The sequence below is a fragment of the Dermacentor albipictus genome, chromosome 1 (genome assembly GCF_038994185.2).
Source record: "Dermacentor albipictus isolate Rhodes 1998 colony chromosome 1, USDA_Dalb.pri_finalv2, whole genome shotgun sequence".
NCBI lineage: Eukaryota > Metazoa > Arthropoda > Arachnida > Ixodida > Ixodidae > Dermacentor > Dermacentor albipictus.
Window position 1 is genome coordinate 63,043,596 of NC_091821.1, and position 20,084 is coordinate 63,063,679.

The 20,084-nt window shown below is 43.5% G+C and overlaps 1 protein-coding gene across 3 annotated transcripts in view; it reads left to right on the plus strand.

Moving 5' to 3' along the window:
* Window positions 1-15,322, plus strand: part of LOC135912494 (annexin-B12-like) — a 41,130-nt gene extending 25,808 nt beyond the window's left edge. For all 3 annotated transcript variants that reach the window (XM_065444952.1, XM_065444953.1, XM_065444954.2), the window contains 5 exons: window positions 1,358-1,414; window positions 6,003-6,192; window positions 9,903-9,961; window positions 10,049-10,171; window positions 12,542-15,322. In XM_065444952.1, coding sequence (XP_065301024.1) covers window positions 1,358-1,414; window positions 6,003-6,192; window positions 9,903-9,961; window positions 10,049-10,171; window positions 12,542-12,598 — 486 coding nt within the window. In that variant the 3' untranslated portion in view covers window positions 12,599-15,322. The remainder of the gene's footprint in view (window positions 1-1,357; window positions 1,415-6,002; window positions 6,193-9,902; window positions 9,962-10,048; window positions 10,172-12,541) is intronic.
* Window positions 15,323-20,084: the final 4,762 nt, after the last annotated feature.

A 20,084-nucleotide genomic window follows, 5' to 3' on the forward strand; every position in this document is an offset into this window, starting at 1 on the left:
TTTCTTTGTTACCGTTTATCATATCTTGACAAAAATGTTTTTTTTTTCACGTTCCTTGGGCTACAGTGCATGTCGTGACATTTTCGTTTTCTTATCTTGACCCTTTGTAAGTTTACGATATGGCTATTCGTCTACCCGAAAGTGTGCTTGATACGAAGGTAACATAAAAAGTGACACTCCATAAAATTTGTGTTACCTACGAAAAAAAAAAGAAGCAAGGATGTCACTACCTTCAGCACACATTTAGCTATGCAGTCAATGCTTAACAAGCCTTCTATCATGCTTTCTAAGTTCGTCAGGTTTTCCAGAAAGTTTGAGGGAGAAAAATTCTGCTCAATAAAATTCAATGAAATGTTCTCAGGGTATCTCTCTGAAACTTTTATGGAAGCTCCAGGGCAACATTCTGAACATTTGTGCCAATTTTCATCAACATCCATGAAGAAATGAGGAAGTTGATTTTCAAAGCCACGTCCGCCTTTATATCGCTAAGGTGCAGTGCTGTGACAAGGACAGGGTCTCGGAGATTATACGCTAGATGGTAAACCCTGAGGCCATACTTGATGTCTCGTTGAGGTTGCCAGCGGAGATAATGGCAGCAGAGTCAGTGTATGCTACAGCCACGGATGGAGTCCGGATAATCGAATGTAGAGCTGGCGGCTGTCCGAAATATCGGTCGTCTTTACACATTATAAGTCTATGGCACCATTGGTTGTGTCGCGAAGCTGTCGGAATTACCGAACGTGTCCGGATTATCGGTGTCTGATTTATCGGTGAGCGACTGTATTGGTCAGATTTCACAAGTTTCGGTAAATTGGAGAGTCTGGAAAAATGAAACTCCGACTGTGCTCCTAGTTCTTCCTTACCAAAACGATGCAAGATTTGTGCTTTGGTCGACTTTGCAACATATTTAAGCACAGCAGCAGTAAAGAGACAGAATCTTCTGTCGGGTTGTCTAATTTACTATCCGACATCTAGGCTGTTTTAACGATGTCTCAAACAGTAGATGCTCATGAGTGCATGTTATTTTAATAATTTAACTTAGACTAATATGAAATGCAACTTTACTTTTTGTACCATGGGCTGCTTTTATTCATCATCATTTCGATAGCCTAAGTACAAATTATTACAAGCAATCCTTCCTGTTTGTAAGACTTTCACTTGCATTAGAGCATGCAGTCGATTTTACACCGACCTTCAACTGAAGCTTGATTGGCAGTCTAATCTCTTACACCGCATGTGCAAGTGCCTTTATTCATTACTGTAAAATATTGTGCAGCACGTACTTGAACAGTGTGGTGTTGTCAGCACTCTAGTACTTCTTAAGTTGTGTTTTCTGAAAGCTTTCTTTGTCTTGTAGGGCTCACGTCAAGAGGGAGTGCCCGTAGATGCCAACAGAGCTGCAGATGATGCACAGGTGAGTGTTCATTGCATTTACATTATAAATTTTGTTCACACCGTTGGAAACATTGCGGTAATCGGAGGACTTTTTGTGAAAGTCCTTTGGAGTGCCTATGTTTCAGAAGATTACACCACTTTGTCAAATACAAATATTTTTTCTCACCCGGTGTTAATTTGACCCTGACAAAATTAATTTCATCATGCAGCAGATTGAATTAAACTTAAGGCAGCAAAAACGCTGATTTATCTGGCAGTATTGAGCCAAATAAAGAAATAGAAAAAAAAAAATCTCCCGAGCCCTGTGTACAGATGGTTAACCAGCGAAAGTGAAACGTGTGGCCCCGGTGCTTATCACTAGGTTAACCCCGACAGTTCATTAAACGACAGCTTGGTAGGCTGTCAGATCCTCGGTTAGCAGTTGCTGCTTGTGCTCGTCTGCATGAGCCTGTTCTTGTGCCTGGGCTGCAGCATCGGCAGGGCATAGACAAGCTCGTTCCCGGCTCTGCTCGCGGTGTTGCTGATTGAAAGCTGCCTGCTCCTAAGCAGTATGTATGATGCGTGGCCTACCCATTTCAGAGCTGGCAAGAAACTGCTGCGCATGTGTTTGGCTTCGATGGAGAGCCATGACGTCACTACTGGCATGGTTAATCCAGCGCCACCTAGATTGCACAAGGCCTTTTCACTCCGATCTATGACCCCCTGTTACCTGGCCTGACTGCCATAGAATGTAATGGGGATGCTCCAGAGTAGGCAACGGTGATTTTGATGTCACCGCTTTCATCACGCCAGCCTTGTCAATGGAAATATCAGGTCAGGTAGCGTGATGTAATGGATCGGAGTAAACAGGCTTTGTGCTATGTAGGTAGTGTTGGCTGATTGCGTGCCTCTTTCTCTTTTTCTTCCCCCGCATGTGCATGGAGTCGCACCGCAGGAGTTTTCGGCATACAGGCGACGGACAGACGCACTGACAAATTGGCTAGCCATGTACAGCTTTGCTGTTGAACAGAATTAGTGTTTGATCATGTGACATCATTCAATCGCAATTTGTTTTGAACAAAGATCTCACTATTTGGATATCCTGACTGTGTTTTGCATGCCTTCTCGGGGTGTGTTACAACAAAGTTGCAAGCATTGTGTTTGTGGCAATTGTGAACCATTGTACAGTAGACAAACAGAGGTATACGTAGCAATTGGAATCATGGCCATGGTTAACACCAGGTCTGGAAGATAGTTGGCATGGACATCATGTATTCTCTCTACGCATGGTTTGTAAAGTTGGTTTCATTTTAGCTTGGTTTTTATATTTCTTATTGAACAAAGGTTATAAATTTGGGATTGCATGTGCCCGCTCTCTTGCATGGCCCCTCAGTTCTCTTTCTTCTCATTTATTACATACCAAGGGTCTCGAATATGGTAACATTGATGCCTTCAGGTAGTGTGTGGGTTTATTGACCAGTTGCCTTCACCCAAAAAGACCACTTTCTTGTAACGCCTGCAGCAGAAAGGATGTTCCACACCCGCTGCCAAGGTTTTAGAGTGGTGGGCTGGCTAATGCTCTTAGGGTTAGTTCTGGTAGTAAAACATACATACCCCAGAAACTGGATGTGAGAACGGTGCTGCAGTAGCTCAATTGGCAAGAATATTGCACGCGTGATGTGAAGACATGGAATCGTTTTCCACTTGCGGCCAGTTGTTTTTTCATCCATTTTCATTTCCATTAATTTATTTCTCAAATTCAGTTACAGTGAAACCTCGTTAAACCATAGTTGGCCAGAGCTCGGAAAAAGTACGTACTAAACAGTAGTACTGCTTAACCGAAATAGCATTCGATTGCCTGCTGGTACTGCTGAGCTTAGCGTCACAAGTGGGCAGTGCCGAAATCCCCCTCCTCCTCTGTCTCCTGCATGGTATTGGCGCGGCATGCTATGTGCTTGCACTCGCATTTCTGAGCACAGATTGGTATGCGCCTGTTTTTCGCACTGGGCTTTTAACAGATCACTCGCTGCTCGTGCTTAAAGTGAGTGTCTGCAAGCGCAGAAGTGCTTTGCTGCGGCCTAACCGTGTATGTAAGCATGTAGGAATGCCAGAAAACATACAAGCAAAGGAACAGAAAACTACGCTTTATTTTCCTTTACTTTGTGAAGTACTTTCACACTTGGTAACGCCGAGGGATGGCTTCTAACAAGCACAGGAAAGTCTTCATACTGGGTAGCGCTGAGCCATGTCAGGTGCAACTCCAGCAGCAGTGCAGTTTACAGTGTACCATAATATTCATCCACCGTTCACTGTACTCGGCGAATATTTTACAAGTCTCGCATGTTCCTGCTCCTACACTAATATTTACATCAATAGCCTAATCAAACTGTGTAGGTGAGCGCACCCAAGAAAACTGTGTGGTTGTGTGCCCGTCAGAAAAGCAAAACATGTGACAAACTTCTGATAATCTTCATCTTATCGCCAACCAGAGGCAATTGGATATCAAGCGTCTACCCCCCCCCCCAAAGAAAAGGAAACGCATGCATGGCGGCATCCTTCCTATGCTCACCCCTGGGAGCACTACACGCGCAAAAAACAGGTGGCCACCCTTTGAGCGATTAGTAACGAGATAGCCATCAGTTTTGGGAGCGCAAGAAGCTGAAAACGCCCGCGGAACAAAACCCAAACCTCCGCCCGCCCGCGCACGCACCAGTGCACAAGCGGTAGTATATAGACGTGCCGGAGCAAACTACTACAGCTCTAAAACAAACCATACAATGAAAACCGAGAGAGGGAGATGCAATAAAAAAGATTCCCTGTATTCCCACATAGTGGCAGCACATGCCAAGAATTTAAAAATGAGCAAATTGGCGCGTGTTTTAAATGTACAGACGGCGACGTAAATATATGGCATCGACCAATTTGGACTTCTTCGTGGTGCCGTATATTTACGTCATTGACCCTGAAAGGGTTAAAGCCTCGTTTTAATAAAGTGAAATTGTCCAACCAATGGATGTAACGAAATAGATTCATCTCTGAAAACAAAAAATACCCGACTGTTGTGCGCCAAGTACATCGCTTTCCGTGGGTTTCGGCACTCATTCGTCACGGCAGTTCATAGCTCCCGCGTCCCCGCATTGAATACGTTGTTGAGTCACGCTGGTCTTTCTCACCGCCACGCGTAGCTGTACACTTCCGCACAAGCAGCAGCTCACTATCGTACTTCTCCACTGACCTTTCTTTCTTGCGTGTGCCTGGCTGTGCAGCTGCGTGAGGCGGTGTGAAAGATTAGTGCATGCACTTCTGTCCAGCGTGCTCCGCAGGCAGGCATAGCTGGGCGTGGCCTTTTAGATCTCCTTGGTGCAATTTCGCAGATCATGTGCAAGCCTGCCCGAGTCGCACCATGCTGCGCAGCTACACGCGCTGGTGCGAAACATTAGAGAGCTTTAGCTTGTCCGACGTTCCAGTAAACGCAGGTAAACTGGGCATTTTATCGGATGGGTCTGGGCATTTTATCGGATGGGTGGGAGGTGTAAATGTGAGTGGCTTGAAGGTTGGCGTCACCTCATAGGGCAGAGCTCAACCAGACAAAAACAGAGCTAACATTGCATCAAGCAAGTGTATTATCCCTCGTTGCTGACGTAAATTTTCAGCTGCGGCGAATCGTGAAAAAGTTATGCATATGGGAAAATTTAGACCAGCAGCGAAAAAAGAATTCACTTGGTTACTGCAGTATTAGCTCTGTGCTTATCTAGTTGAGCTATACGTCACCAGGTGGCTGCATCACTCCAGCCGCTCTGGTTTACGCCTGCACCCCACCGGTAAAATTCCCAGTCAGCCTGCATTAACCAGAGTACCTGACGTGCTAAAATTTTCTATTAGTGCATTCACTTCTCTATTTCACTATGGTGCGCCATTCAGGGAGCTGCTGCTGGGCTGGCCTCGGAGACCGCCTCGGCGGAATCTCAGGGGCCGCAACCAGGCCATGCGTTCACTTCTCCCTCTCTCCCTGCAGCGCGGTACTGCTTGACAGCTGGGCGTGGCCTCAGAGATTGTATTGGCATCTGTTCTATCTCAGAGGCCACGAGACAAGTTGGCGCGCTGAAATTTGCTTCTCTTCGATCACACAGAGGAGCACTGTGCGGCGTACCACCTGCTGCTCGACCATGACAAGCAAAGTGGAATGCAGACGCAAAAGACCATCATAATAGAGCAGAAGGCAGCTATGTAAAGGCTGTTGTGTCAGGTGCTAAGAAGTCACGTGATACGCCGAAGATTATTTTGTTGTTTTATTTGAATTTCATTGTATGCATGGCCATGTAGCTAGCGGCTGCGTGGGCCACAAGGCCGTCTTCTTATTTACATGGTTACAATTGTGCACCCCATTGGGCATATATTGCAGTAAATGGCAACAATGGATATAACAAAGTAACGGATATAACGAGGTTCGAGTGTACTTTTTCTTCGAAAACCTGTACTATGTGTAACTTATACCACAGTAGAAAATGTAGTCATTGTAAAGATTTTATTATGTGGAGACATTGTTAAACAAATTGTATCAGCATAATTACTGAAACTAGACTGTCCAAGAATGGAGCCCTTACATTTAATTACTTTCACCCTGACAGAGACTCTACCAGTCTGGTGTGGCCAAGTGGGGCACAGATGAGTCAACCTTCAATGCCATCCTGGCCTCCCAGAGCTACGACCAACTACGCCAGGTGTTCCGCGAGTATGTGCGTTTTGCCAACCATGACATCATGGAGGCCATCAAGAAGGAGATGTCTGGCAACTTCAGGCAAGCCCTGCTTACGATAGGTGAGTTTTTCTTTCACATATTGTTTCTGGCAGGCACTTTATTGCATCTGCATCTAGAATGGCGTTCAAGATGGTGGAAGGGGCCTTCCAGCAAAGCTTTTTTTTCTTTCTTTTGTCTGCCAGTTACAGAGAAGGGATCAGGGACGGTTTCACTGTTCACCCGCCGTGGTTGCTCAGTGGCTATGGTGTTGGGCTGCTGAGCACGAGGTCGCGGGATCGAATCCCGGCCACGGTGGCCACATTTCGATGGGGGCGAAATGCGAAAACACCCGTGTACTTAGATTTAGGTGCACGTTAAAGAACCCCAGGTGGTCGAAATTTCCGGAGTCCTCCACTACGGCGTGCCTCATAATCAGAAAGTAGTTTTGGCACGTAAAACCCCATAATTTAATTTTTTGGTTTCACTGTTCATCATAGCATGAGCATAAGCACAACTCCATGCCCTTAATCTCCCATTAGTGCAGGTAGCTTGGTCTCCCCAGACTTGGGCTCATAGTTGTTTGACATGTAAAAGGTTAAAAGGCTCACTTCCTGCCATAAAGGCAAGAAGTTTTTTTTTTTTTTTAGGTTTTAGTCTCAGTGCACTTACCGTGTTTACTTGCATAATGATTGCACTTTTTCGTCAAAAAAATTGAGGCAAATTCAGGGGTGCAATCTTTACGTGGGTTAAATTTCCCACGAAAATAAACATTTTCTTTTTTCATCCCGCATTTTCTGCGGAATAACAAGCAAGTGGCTGTCGCTGTCAGTGCGGGACACCAAAACAAAAATGGCGGCTGGCGGAGCAAGCCGAACACGCTGAACGCGATTATTTTTCTTCTCGTGAATACATTATGCACATTGAAACAGTTTCTTCCGTATCAGTAATGAATAATATCGTTCATATTAGCAAGTTTGCGACAATAATGTAGCCATGTCCACTTTGAGGGGAGAGAAACAGAGATGGGCGCGCTTAGTTGTCAGTGACGTGGAAACACATGGCAGGCATGCTGTGGAAACTGTGGCATTTGTCTTCACTGCTATCCTAATACGGCACGTTTCTGCTAAGGGTGGGTGAATATCTTAGCTGCGTTACAAGCATCGGCGTATGAATAGGGTACACTTCTAATGTATCAGTGTAAACGTGGCCACTACTGTTGCCACTCGTGATTTGTTACGTGCCCACGATTGCAGACAAGAATCAAAAGGCACCCTTTATGTTGTTGTTGACCAAAACCGTTATGAAGCCTACAAATAATAAAGCCGGTGCAAGTTTGGTTCTAGCTTTTTTTTTTTTCATGGAAGTGCGGAAAGTGATGAAAGGGATGAAATGGGGCATCTGCTTATTAATGTTGGGTGCGTGCAGACCACTTGGTATGTCTTCAAGAGTCGTTCGCATAGCATTCGATGGATGGTAAGTGCGATCATCATTAGCTAGACTTGGCACGCAACATATCGCTGCGACAAGTTCAGGGTGCGATCATTAGGTGGGAAGGAAAAAATATCAAATTTTGACGACAAAATTCAGGGGTGTGATCATTACGCAAGTGCGATCATTATGCAAGTAAATACAGTAATGTTAGACATACAGCCAAGCTTCTTTATAACGAAGTTACATACAGCACGAAAATACCTTTGTTAAATGCCTTTCTTATATCCAGTATTCATTATAAGCATATATTTGTTACATGCTGATACTGTTATTCAGCAAAATTTTATTCATCATATCCTATTTGTTATATCCATGTTCATTATATTGAGGTTCGACTGTAATTGAACCACTAGGGTCTCTTGAATCCAAAGTTGGGTGTTCTGTTTTAAACTTGCCTGTGGGGATACAACGAACGTTTATCAGTAGTGTGGAAATCATGGTGCACCGGTGACGAAGTCTTAGGAAGCCTGTCGAGTCACGTGTGGTCTGGGCTTACCGTAAAGGTGTTCACTTTGCTGAGTGGGTGTGCGGGACAAGGTCCTTGTGTTAGCTAGCCAGGAGTGCTATAGGTAAGTCTCCTCATCTTGTCTGACATTGTGAGTGAGAGAGACGGCGAGGAGATGGTGGGCAGGACCAGCTTTTTCAGCCCTATATTTGTAGATGTGTGGCACACAGTGTAATGTAAGCCATGCATAGGGGTAGTACATGTCTCAAGGTGCAGCATCTGCAGGGTACATGCATAGCCCAAATAGGGCACCAAAATGGCACCCCCCCCACCAGCGGCTAATAGGAAATAGCAGAGTCCACTCATGAACTGGAGAAAGGGGTCCGAAGGGTCCCAGCAACCTGTTGTGGTCTACAAGGTGATTAAGGTGATCATTCTTAAGTTTTATGAAATGTTTAAATATCACCTGTGAATTTTTTTACATCGCTTGTAGCAGATAGCATAATTCTTGTTCTTGAGCCGGATCATTTGAAGAGGTGGACATTGCTAGCACGAGAAATTCACATGTTCAAATAATGAACAAATATTCACCAATTAACTTCTTAATTACTTCACAGTACATATTACAATTTGTGAAATGTAGCTGGTCAGCTTGCAAGTTGTGTCCACTTGAAATGAATTTACAGAAGGACACCAGTTTCAAAATATTTCCCGAAGTGTGGAATGAAATACATTTGTGTTCCAGTTACTTTTGTGCTTCAATGCATAGAAGAGCATTTTGTTGAAAAAGTAAATGGAACAGCCGTGCATTTTTAGAGCAAGTTTGGTGGTGCATATCTCCCAACTGGCATTCTCTAAATTCATTCCAAGTGGTTACACCTTGCAAACTCACTGGCTACAATTTGTAAATTGCAATATGTACCGTGAATTAATCAAAAAGATAATTAGTGGATTTTTACAAATTAGTGAAGTATTTTCTTGTGCAAGTAATGTCCACCTCTCTGAATAATCCAGCTCAAGGACTAAAATTATGTTATCTAGAGCAGGATATTTTTAAAAATTCCATAAAACCTTTAAGAAGGGTCACCCTGTATTTGCAAAATGGTTAAAGGGGCCCTGAACCACCCCTCGGGCTTGGTGAAATAACATAGTCTGCGGGTAGCATACACTGTTGTGAACATCTCAGCCAAGTTCTGCTGTCGTACGCGGTCCCTGAAGCTTGCAAGTGGAGCACGAAGTCACCTTTTTCTCAAACGCTCTCGTTTCAGAAACCCCATGCTCCTCGCTCTTGTCTGTGTGCTCTATTTAGTCATAAAGCACACTCCAATACGCGGCTGCTATTGGTCGCTGCGCTCGGCTACCCCGTGGCCACTGCGATGTGCCGTCACAAGTCCAGTGGCTAAGCGCACTGCGGCTCTCTGAGGACAGCCGCGTTTGGCTTATGTTTAGCGTGGCATAGGCACCAAATCGGAAGTTTGAACTGCGCATCATGGCGACGTCTCCGCCGTAGCCTTCGCAGCCTTCGCAGTGCAAGGCATTGGAGGAGGAATTGGGAGCACAGCTGAGGCCGTGTTTGATTGCCGATAACTCCGCTTCTGCTGAACGCATTGAAGTACTTTCTGCGGCAAAGTGGTTCTGAAATAGCCTATATTCATTTCAAATGTCTTTCTCCACTTCGATAAAAAAGTGGTACAGGGCCCCTTTAAGGCGCTAAGCAGACAGATATATAAGTGGCGCCTACATCTGTAGTTTATTGCCACAGTCACATTTCTCTTCGGTGCGAAAAGTGATGTGCTTTGTGTTTTTCTTGTAACTTGCTTATGTCTTGCCTTCATAAATACTTTTTCTTTTTAGTGAAATCCGTCTACAACACAGAGCTGTACTTTGCTGAGAAACTCCACGAAGCCATGAAGGTTTGTATGCTTTTCATTTGCCTTTTGTGCTAAAGTCAGCTTCACAGTTCCTTCACTCTTATTTGTAATTCTCACCGAATCGTGCAGGGAGCTGGAACTGATGACAAGACCTTGATTCGCATTGTTGTGAGCCGCTGTGAGTCTGACTTGGCTATCATCAAGCAGGAATACCAGAGAGCTTATGGCAAGAGCCTTGAAGATGCTATCAAGGTAAGGTGCTGCAGCTGATTTTAAATTGGATTGTCTGGAAAGGAGACGGTGGAGCTAAGGCAGTTTTCACCCATGCTAATGCATTTTAGCACTGCTTGTGCTTGACATTGTCATAGGTGCAGAAAACTCATCAAGGATTGAAAACAGAAGTATACAGCTTGGGCAGATTTGTCTCAACTGATTACCTTCAAATGGGAGAAAGATATTTTCTTGGGCTTTGAAGAATGGGGGTTGCTTTTGTCACCTGCTTCTTGCTTTTCATGCTCTTAAGGCCATTGGAGTGGCATGCTACTCCTGGGGCCATATTACCCAAGTATTATTTTCCTTTGATTCTATTTATTTTTTCATGACCTGTTGCAGTGAGTGGCTGACACTGATAAGAGAGACGTGGCGTCATGCCACCCACGGACAGAGAACAGAAAGAATGGAAAATGAGGAGAATCCTTGCATAATATGGCCCCTATTTGTTTTGTAGTGATTTCTCCCGTCTTTCTCTTTTTTCATTGGCCAGTGGTAAAAGTGAGCGGTCCATTCAAAGGAGGTAATGGATAATGGGTTAACTTGTTATGCCTTACCTGCCATGGTTGCTTAGTAGCTATGGTGTTCGGCTGCTAAGCATGAGGTCACGGGATCAAATCCCGGTCACAGCGGTCTCATTTCGATGGGGGCAAAATACGAAAATACCCATGTGCTTAGATTTAGGTGCACAGTGGAGAACCCCAGGTGGTCCAAATTTCAGGAGTCCCCACTATAGGGTGCCTTATAATCAGATCGTATGTCTGGCATATAAAATTCCGTAAGTTAAAATTTTTCTTACGCCTTAACCGTGTCATACCTACTATAATTTCACACTGATTTCTTCTATCTGAAGGAGAAAAAATTTTTTTTTTCAAGGAGTATCTTCCCTTTTTATTATTCGTACTCGATTTGAAAATCTTGCCATTCATAGAGCTTTTTATGTAGATTTCTAATATGTCATTAGTTTTGTGTAGCTGCTACATTCTTTAGTTATATCCTACACAATGGCAAAGTATAGTGATTTTAGTGGGCACTTTTTTCAGAGAGTTTCAACTCGCAGATAGCTCATTTGAAGGCTGTTGGCTATCTCAGCAGGCTCATTGTTTCTGTTTCAGACACACTGCATGGGAAGTTGCAATCTTGTGATGCCCCTCCCGGCCCACGTGATGCTGTTCGCAGGAATCTAGCAGTCATCCCATACATCCACGCAATCTCTCACAAACTAAAGAAAATTGGCCAAGGGGTGGGAATTTTGGTCGTTTATTCCACGCGCCATAAGTTATCCCAGTTATGCGCAAAAACCAGCCCTGTCAGAAGACAATCAAAATCATGCAACATTGTACATAGAAAGGGTTTCATAGAATGCTCAAGAGGAGTAGTGTACAGCATACCTCTTTCCTGCGGACAGCGTTTCGTGGGACAAATTGGAAGGTGCTTAAATGTGAGACTACAGGAGCACAATCAGAAAGTTCAAAAAAGGGAGAGAAGGTTTCCTTGGGATCCATTGCTCCCAATGTAAATGTCAGCCACTCTTTGGAAAAACAGAAATACTAGTAGCAAGGCAGGGGCAGGGAAACACGAGACTCATCATTGAGTCAGTGGCTATCGCAGAAGGCAACTGCGTCCACAAACCATCCATAGCATTAATTGCTAAACAATTTGCATTCCTGGGGACTGTCGGTGGGAGACCACCTTAAGCCCTCCCCCCCGCCTTGGTGCGCTCTTGTCTGCTTGTGATAACCATGTTGTCTTGCACGTGTGCAACTGATCACAATCAAGTGCGTGAGAGTATATACTCATAACCTTTTTTGTGATAAGCACCAGTTGAAAGGTTGAGCTTGTCCTTGTCACCCTTTCGTGCCCTGTGTCTGCTTTTGCTCTAGCCACTTCAGCAATGGAATACGAACTAGCCCGCAGTCACACCCGGCTTCAGTCAATTTGTGGGACTTGTTATCTCGTTTAAGCGTACACTACACTCAGTGTGCATGATCATGTTTTGTCCAAATGCACGTTTCTGTGTTGTTTAGAGGCTTGACTGTTCCAAAAGCCTGTATTAAAGTGCTCCATTTTGTTCAATAAGCCTGCTACATTGCATTTTATGGCCTCTGTTTTTCATTAGTGGCTTTGCCGTGAGCTGTAATGGAGCTAAACTGAAATTTCCCTGTTAGCCTTTAGTTGCGGCAACTCAAAACCCCGTCATCACTGTCTTCAACTTAGCTTTACGACTGTTTGCAAACCACATTTGGCATTGGGTAAAAGTCAGCTTAGTGATGCGTTTATAGCGCACAGGTAAGCAGCCTTTGAAGATGTCCAAGTACGCACCCTCACTTCTCCATGTATGTGTTTATGCAGGGCGACACTTCTGGCGATTATCGAAAGGTCCTGATTGCGCTTGTCTCTGGGAACTAGACATCGAAGGTTCCTGCCACTCCTCTCGAGAGAGTGCGCTTATGACATCTCGACAACGCCATGTGGCAAATTCCTTTCCTCTTCGGCTGTCTTCAGTCTTTCCACTCTGCTTGCATTCTCAATTGGTGTTGGAACTCTAGCCTATATTACTCTCAATGTTGTAAAACTGTGCTGCTTATGCTGCATTTTATTGGTGCAAAATTTTTTTTCTCTGTATCATGATTCACTCTTGTATCGTGTATAACGAGATCTGAGTGTCCATGTGTTACATGTTTTAAACAAAAAGTATGTGGAGAGCCATCATTATTCATTGTTAGTGTGTTGCAGTGGTGTTTAGTTGGGGCTTGGAGATGGCACACACCACTAAAGAAGGAAGTCCTAAGGGTCTCTGCAGTTACAGGCTCAAAGTTCATTTTATGAGAGTATATCTGAAGATATTTTGTAAAATGTTTGTGCAAAAAAGAAGAAAAAAAAAATAAAGCCAAAGTTGTGCGCCTCTCTCGTGACAGCCAAACTTGGTGCAAGATTGTTTTGTAGCAAGTTTTAAGAAGTCTACTAGCATACTGCCATATGGGACCATGGCCCAAGATCAGCAAAGGATGCCAGGCTTGAGGTGCACGATTGTAGTGGCATGGGCAGTCCGACACGTCTGAGATGTGTTATCCCATCTGACAGGAAGCTTCAAGTGAATAGTCTTGTTGTTTTACCCCCGTTTTTATGCATACAGTAGTCTTTGTGTTATTATGGAATAGCCTTTATTCTGCTGTTGAGCATTCAGAGTTTACTCTTTTATAGTTTAATTCATGTCGCAAATGGCATGTTGTGCTGTGGCCAAGCTTCAGCATCCGGTGCACGATGTGAAACCCCGGTGAACGTTTGTCTTTTGTCACAAGAGGTTTTGTGAAACGCTTGTGGCTGCTCTAGTTCTTCGATGCATGAGCATTGTCTAAGCTTAACCCTGTCTTTGCACTTTTAGAGTTTCTTTTAGTTTTTTTTTTTGCTAATGACTATCATTGTTGAAGTTGTTTTGACTAGAGCTGTGCAAATATATGTATGTATATATATATATAAAAAAGAACTGCAGTATGCTTCCTTCAAAGTCAATTACACATTGTGAACTTACCAGTGAGGAAGAAGCTGTTGTGGCTGTTTATTGCCTACACTGCCCTTTACAAAAAAGCCTTTATAAAAATTTTCAACAAAACTTTTCAATGAACAAAACACCAGTGGCATATTATTTTTGTAAAATGTGAAAGGTGATGGGTTCTCCTAGCTGCTTTCATAATGTGGTGAGTAAAGCATGGTACTGAGACAAGGCATGAGTGTTTTGTGTAATAGCAAAATTCTATTTTAGCATAGTACTTAAAGATTTAGTGATGTACATGCGCTCCATTGTGTTGTGCTTAATGTTTTCCTGTTCTGCATGCTGTCAGTGACCGCAATATATTTATTTTCTCGCATTCGTGTTGTCTGTAACCTGCTCTATTGCTGTTCTTGTTTCTTTACTCCTTTTGGGAACCTGTTTGTTTGGTAGACTTTTTATTCCATTTGCTACCAGCTGTCTGGTGCCTCGAAAAACATTTCACAATCCTGCACAGCACATTTACACAGCTTAAGAACATGGCACATACAGCCTGAACAGCCCTACTTACCACTTACTTCAGGCTTTAGCACTTTGGCTTTTAATTGCAGGTGTGTGTTTGCTACAGGCATCAGATTGTCTGGCGGCTTGCATGTGGGCTCTGTACGTGTAATCTTGACATAGCAGGTGATATTCGAACTCCGCGAAAGTTATGCGCGTAAGCGTTCGAATAGCAGTTCTATTATAAGGTCACTCGTGATAATTGCACGCTGACTAACTTGGGTAGTACGCTAACACAAACAGCTCTATGCTGTTTTTGATGGGAGGTTGGACAAACATGTCTACAGGACGTTGCCACCCAAGTGGTTGTCAAGCTACCACTAATGATTGTTTTCTTTAGGGGATCCCTAAACCACAGTGCTTTCTACTTTCTGTTACAATCTTTATTTTGTTTGGCCATAGCATTTAACTTAGTCTTTGGTCAATTCTCTTCATTTATAATGAGTTTATTTTGATTAGCTTTTTATTTATCACATAAAGCATGACTTCAATTGTGTGGTGCTACTTTAGCATTTTTAGCTTGCTTGTAAGCACTTGGCTGCTCACATTGCAATGAAACTCCTGCAGTGTAACTCCTAACCTCCCAACGTTGCATAGGGCTTTGCAAACTTAGAGCTATTATGAATGTATGCAATGTATTTGAATATTTGCAAAGTGTAGACAAGCATATGCCTAAGCTACCTTTACAGCCAGGACAATAGTATGTAATTAATGGCAAGCATTAATGGGTCACAGTGGTGGTGCAGGGCTTTCATGCTATGCTAGGTTTTATTCACTTGGCTTGCTACAAAGCCATATTTTGGACCTATTTCTGTGAAACTGATTGGACTAGTTCAGCGTTTCAGCTGTACTGTGCTTGGTTGAAGTTTCTTTTTCAGCTTGCTCGTTTGAGACAGGTGCAGCAAGATCAAGGTAGAGGAAGATTCAGAAGAGAACAATTGTCCATTTTCCTTTTTATAACACTTTGTACTGTCTTAAAGTATCCACTGTTTTCGAGCATTGCTAGCTCAATACACACGTTAAAGGTTGTTGGGTTTATACAATTACACTAACCTCTTGAATAAACTGCTGCATGCTTACAACTCGTGAAAGCCTCTTCGCTCACTAAAAATATGTTCTTTTAAAGTCTGTTCTACTTTTCGTGTGATCATCTGTAGGACTGCAAATACTTGTGTAGCTGCTGCAACTTCCCTCTTGGAGACTACGTGGCTTGTTGCTTTGCTTTGCTGCTAGGGCCCATTGGCTACATCATAGTGCAGATGCTGTGTAGCACGCTTTGAGGGAGTACTGTATACATTATCGGTACTGTAGGCACTGTGGCCAATCAAGCAATGGGTTACGTGTGAATGAACTAGCTGCACCGCTGTCATTCGGTGATCAGTAGAGTTTCTCGCTCGGTGTGGCACTTGTGGCACAGCCAGAATTGAGTTCTGACAACTGTGTAGTTCCATCTGAAGCGCCTAAAATTGTGGAACTGGGTCATATCTGGAGTGCTTGCGGTTGTTTACAATTCGGAAACTAGCAGAAAAAAAAAGCAATCGACACGCATGAAATGCGTATGCGAGCGCGTGAACTGCAGCCTGCAGCTCACGGCGGCTGCTTATGGTGCCGTGTTGGGTGGCTGCTACAGGTACTACCGGCAACTGCAGCATCTTGTAGTCGCGTGGTTTCATTCCATATTTTGCGGGCTTCCTTTAAATGCTGAAAAGAATAACGCAGCATGTACGGTGCCACAAAAAATTGTATAGGTCTTTTCTAAATCCCTACTACAACGCAACGAAATGCACTTCGCCCTGGACTGTATATCAAGAATTTTGCATAATATAACTTGGTTAACTGATTCAGCGGAATATAAAAAATACTCGAGGGCCACACGAACGTATCCAGGACATCGAGGTTTACTTCGGGGTTGTGCCACCACGTGGCGTATTGACCTTTACCTTTTCAAACTTCCCGCGGTGACGTAGGAATGACGTCAACGAGAAAAAAAGCTATTCCTGCGCATTGAACTTTGCCACATAGCTTGTCCTGCCGGCACTATCAGTGTTTTTGATAAGGATTGGCCACCAGTCGGCTGGAAATTTTCATCCTGAGAATGTGTAGTCTCGACTAGACAAACCCAGCGGTGATTGATTCCGGGTTCAGAGGCTTCTCGAAAGGCAGCCACGGCTTTTTTCTTTTTTTTTAAATAATGCTGCGGTGTTGACTGGCTAGCACAATCGTTGGAAGCAATTCGCGGCAGCTTTAGCTCGTGCCTAACTTTGATGTAGCTTATTCAAATACATGTAAAATACAAACGCTTTTCTGAGAACCGCTGGGCTGATTTTAATGAAATTTGTTGCATTTGAAAGATTTTAAATTCTAGGGAATGTTGGAAGCGGAATTTTGAATTATGTGGATGTTTCAAAAAGTTTCAAAAATTGGCTAGCTTGAAAAAATTTAAGTACGAAGCTTACAAATTCGCAGCTCTGCACCTAAAATAGATAGCGACGTTATGTAAACTGCATCCATGAGAGCATCCAAAGCGGTCAAATTTGGTATGTCGATTTATATCTTGAGTGAATTAGTTACATAGTGTACAAGGGCTTCGCAAAAGTTCTCACAAATTAGTAATATTTTTAGGCATAATATGACAATTTTGTCCGCTTTAGATATACTTTTAGGTGCAATTCACGAAATTGTGAGATCCTTTTGATTGCCAAGTTATAGATAGTTTTGTTTTCTGAAGATATGCGATTTTTGCAAGTTTTTATTTTAAAAATTGGCCTATATCAAAAATTCGCAACCAACAGCAACAATATTTTAAACGTTTCTTTTAAATGCAACAAACATCAAATTTGGTGCTGTGGTTGCCGAGAAAAACGATTTATCAATTGCCATGTATTTAAATAGGAGGCCCGAGCTAAAGCTTTCAACGTCCCGCAGCTTCTATGAGATACTCCGTCGTGGACGGCACTGACGGGCTACCGCAGTAGCTGAAAATCGAGAAAAGATATGCTTAGGTATTAAGATAGACGCATGAACAAGTTGGTTGTGCTCCTTGGGGCAAAAGGTATGACAATAATTGTGTGATCTGTTTGTTTATCGTCGTCCATTATCATGCTATGGCCGAAGCTGCTCACAATATCGCGTCACATTTACTGGTCACCGGGCCAGGTACGCCCTTGAGTGTGACACAGTACTTGCATTTAGTTCTCAAAGCACTGCCCTGTGACGATTATTCACGTGCGTGAAAGATTACCACTATTTAATATTGTGCAGAAACACAAGCAGGATTTGTCCTCCAAATTGTCTACCATGTTGCCGTTCTGCCTTAAAATATAGCCGCAATGCAAAATAGCAGATATCGAATCCCAAAAAGGCTGCCGACGTACTCGAAGGCCTCGCTCACAATTCCTCACACTTTTATTTAAGAGTTGTGCGACTGTCAAGGACATCATTAAAGAATGTTGCCAGTTCGAGGAAGGTGGCAGTCGCCACATGAGCCAATTTGTTCGCATCCTCATTGCGCGAGAATCGGTACTAGTCGTCGAAGAATGATCCCGTAGAGTGCATTGTATTAATGTGATGGAGTCCGCGTCCCGAATTTCAGATCCAATCGACTCGCCCCGTAACGACTGACAACCAGGCATGTCGCTTATACGTGCGCTCGCCTGACACTTACCGGCACAGGACTTACTGGACCTCTCTTCAACACTTGCCGACATTCTCTCCTTATTTTGCACCATCGGGTTTCAGCTGAACTCTCAACAGCCGCTTTAATTGTCCCGAAATTGGGTTCCCTGTCAACGTTATGGTTTTCTTTTTTTACGTTTAAGTTATATTTTATATTTAAGTTAGTGCTGTCCTGGGATTTCTATCAATTTCACCTTTCCCAAGGTGGCCACATTTTTGTAGGCCTCTGTTCATATTTTGGGGGATTTTTGATGGACGTTGAAGCCATAGCATGATCCCCTGACCACGCTTCTGAAAAAGTCATTTTATTTTCCCGAGGCCGTCTACAAGCTTCGACCTTATTGCCGTTCATCAACTTCCTGGATTCACTATCAAGTGTAGTCCATTTGGACGACTAGATTCCCACGGAAGTCGGCAATCACGCAACGGCCATTAGATTGAAGCCGTTTAAATCAAATTTACTGTGGACACGACAGCCACTTTTTCCCACTTCGAATGTAACTATTCGATCAATAAGCGCGATCCTTAATCATGTAACTTCACAGTCTAGAAAATTATGCGGATCCCACGCACTGTGGAAATGGAGGTAAACGAAGCTCTCTGTGCTGTTTGATTATATTTAGCGGTAATGGGCACTGCAAATGTTTCATTTCTTCAGCGTTTGGTGCAATACGAGAGTAGTGAGTTGATGGTGAATGTTACCTTGAGTGTACCACTGCTGTTTGTCTGCGTAGTACACAGAACATAAGGGAAACGTGTTTACTTGAGGCGTTGTGCGCCATTGTTTATAACCTATGAGAAGTTTGAGCATTGTCATTGCCTCGCATGGCACATCGCATCGCGCGGCAGAAGTGTTGGCAGAATTATGGGGCTGTACGTGCCAAACCACAATCGGATTATTAGGCACGCCGTTGTGGCGGACTCCGGAAATTTGGACCACCTGGGGTTCTTTAATGTGCGTCTAAATCTAAGTACACGGGTGTGTTCGCATTTCGCCCCCATCGGAATGCGGCCGCCATAGCTGGGATTCGATCCCGCGACTTCGTGCTAACGACACTCTTTACGCAGTACTTTCATCTTGTGCACGGTTGTGAACAGGAGTGAAGGGAAGGAGGGTAACACGCCTTCCCGAAATGAAACATCCGGAATAACGCTTTGTTAAACGGTTGGATATACGTCTAGGGCCCACGATACGAACCACCTTCAAGCCGGTATCAGCTGGGAAAGTGGGAACTCGGATGAAATGTTTTCAAGTGGATAGGCTTTCGTTTATCATAACGATATTTTTTATTGAAGTTTCCTTCCCGGCCATGAGGTGAAAGCTGGCTAATAAGCACTTAAATTTTATTTATTGTTCAGAAAGCTGGCTAATAAGCACTCAAATTTTCTTTATTGTTCAGACCTGTTAATATAAGGGTACTGTATTTTACATCCTCCCAAATTAAGAAGTTGTGAATAATAAATGATCTCGTTAAAGGTGTAAACGCACACGCAACAAAAGTCCTAGTCTTTTCCTCAGTATTCACTCAATAAAAATGTAGCACGTCTATACTGTCACGTTGTAGTGATGTGAGGAACAAGGCAGTTCCAAAAGAGTGAGTCACGAATCTGACTCGCTATAAGGTGAACTTACGCTGAAAAAAAAAAACAACAGCCAAAGCACAATGATGGCTGCGTGCAAAATAGTGCTTCCTCTGAATCTGATCTAAAGATCAAGGCATTGGTTCATCAGATTTGCATGCTCGTACTACATTGCAGCGCAAGCTCGGGCGCTCAAATGTGATCCAGAATGTATACGCGATTATTCGCTTAGCGCGCGCAACCTGATTAGATAACGCTCTTTCGCCATTGAATCGATAACAACATTCAGAATATTTGAAATGCATACAGGTGCGTCTTGAGCCAAGCGAGAACTTTGGAACAGTGGTTAAAGACGCTAAAGAAAGCTCACCACCCTAAAATAAAAAAAAAAAATTGGTGGCGGCTTAGCTCAGCTAACCCTGGATATGCAAAGCGAAAGCTTGCTTTAGCCTGGTTAAGTGTTGGTTTCACTTGGTTAACCTTTTAGATGTATGACGTAGTAGTTCTGCGGAAACCCGCAAGGTGGAGAGAAGTAATGAATAAAGGGAAAATGAGACATCCACCTGTTCGTAGCAATTGCTACAAAGG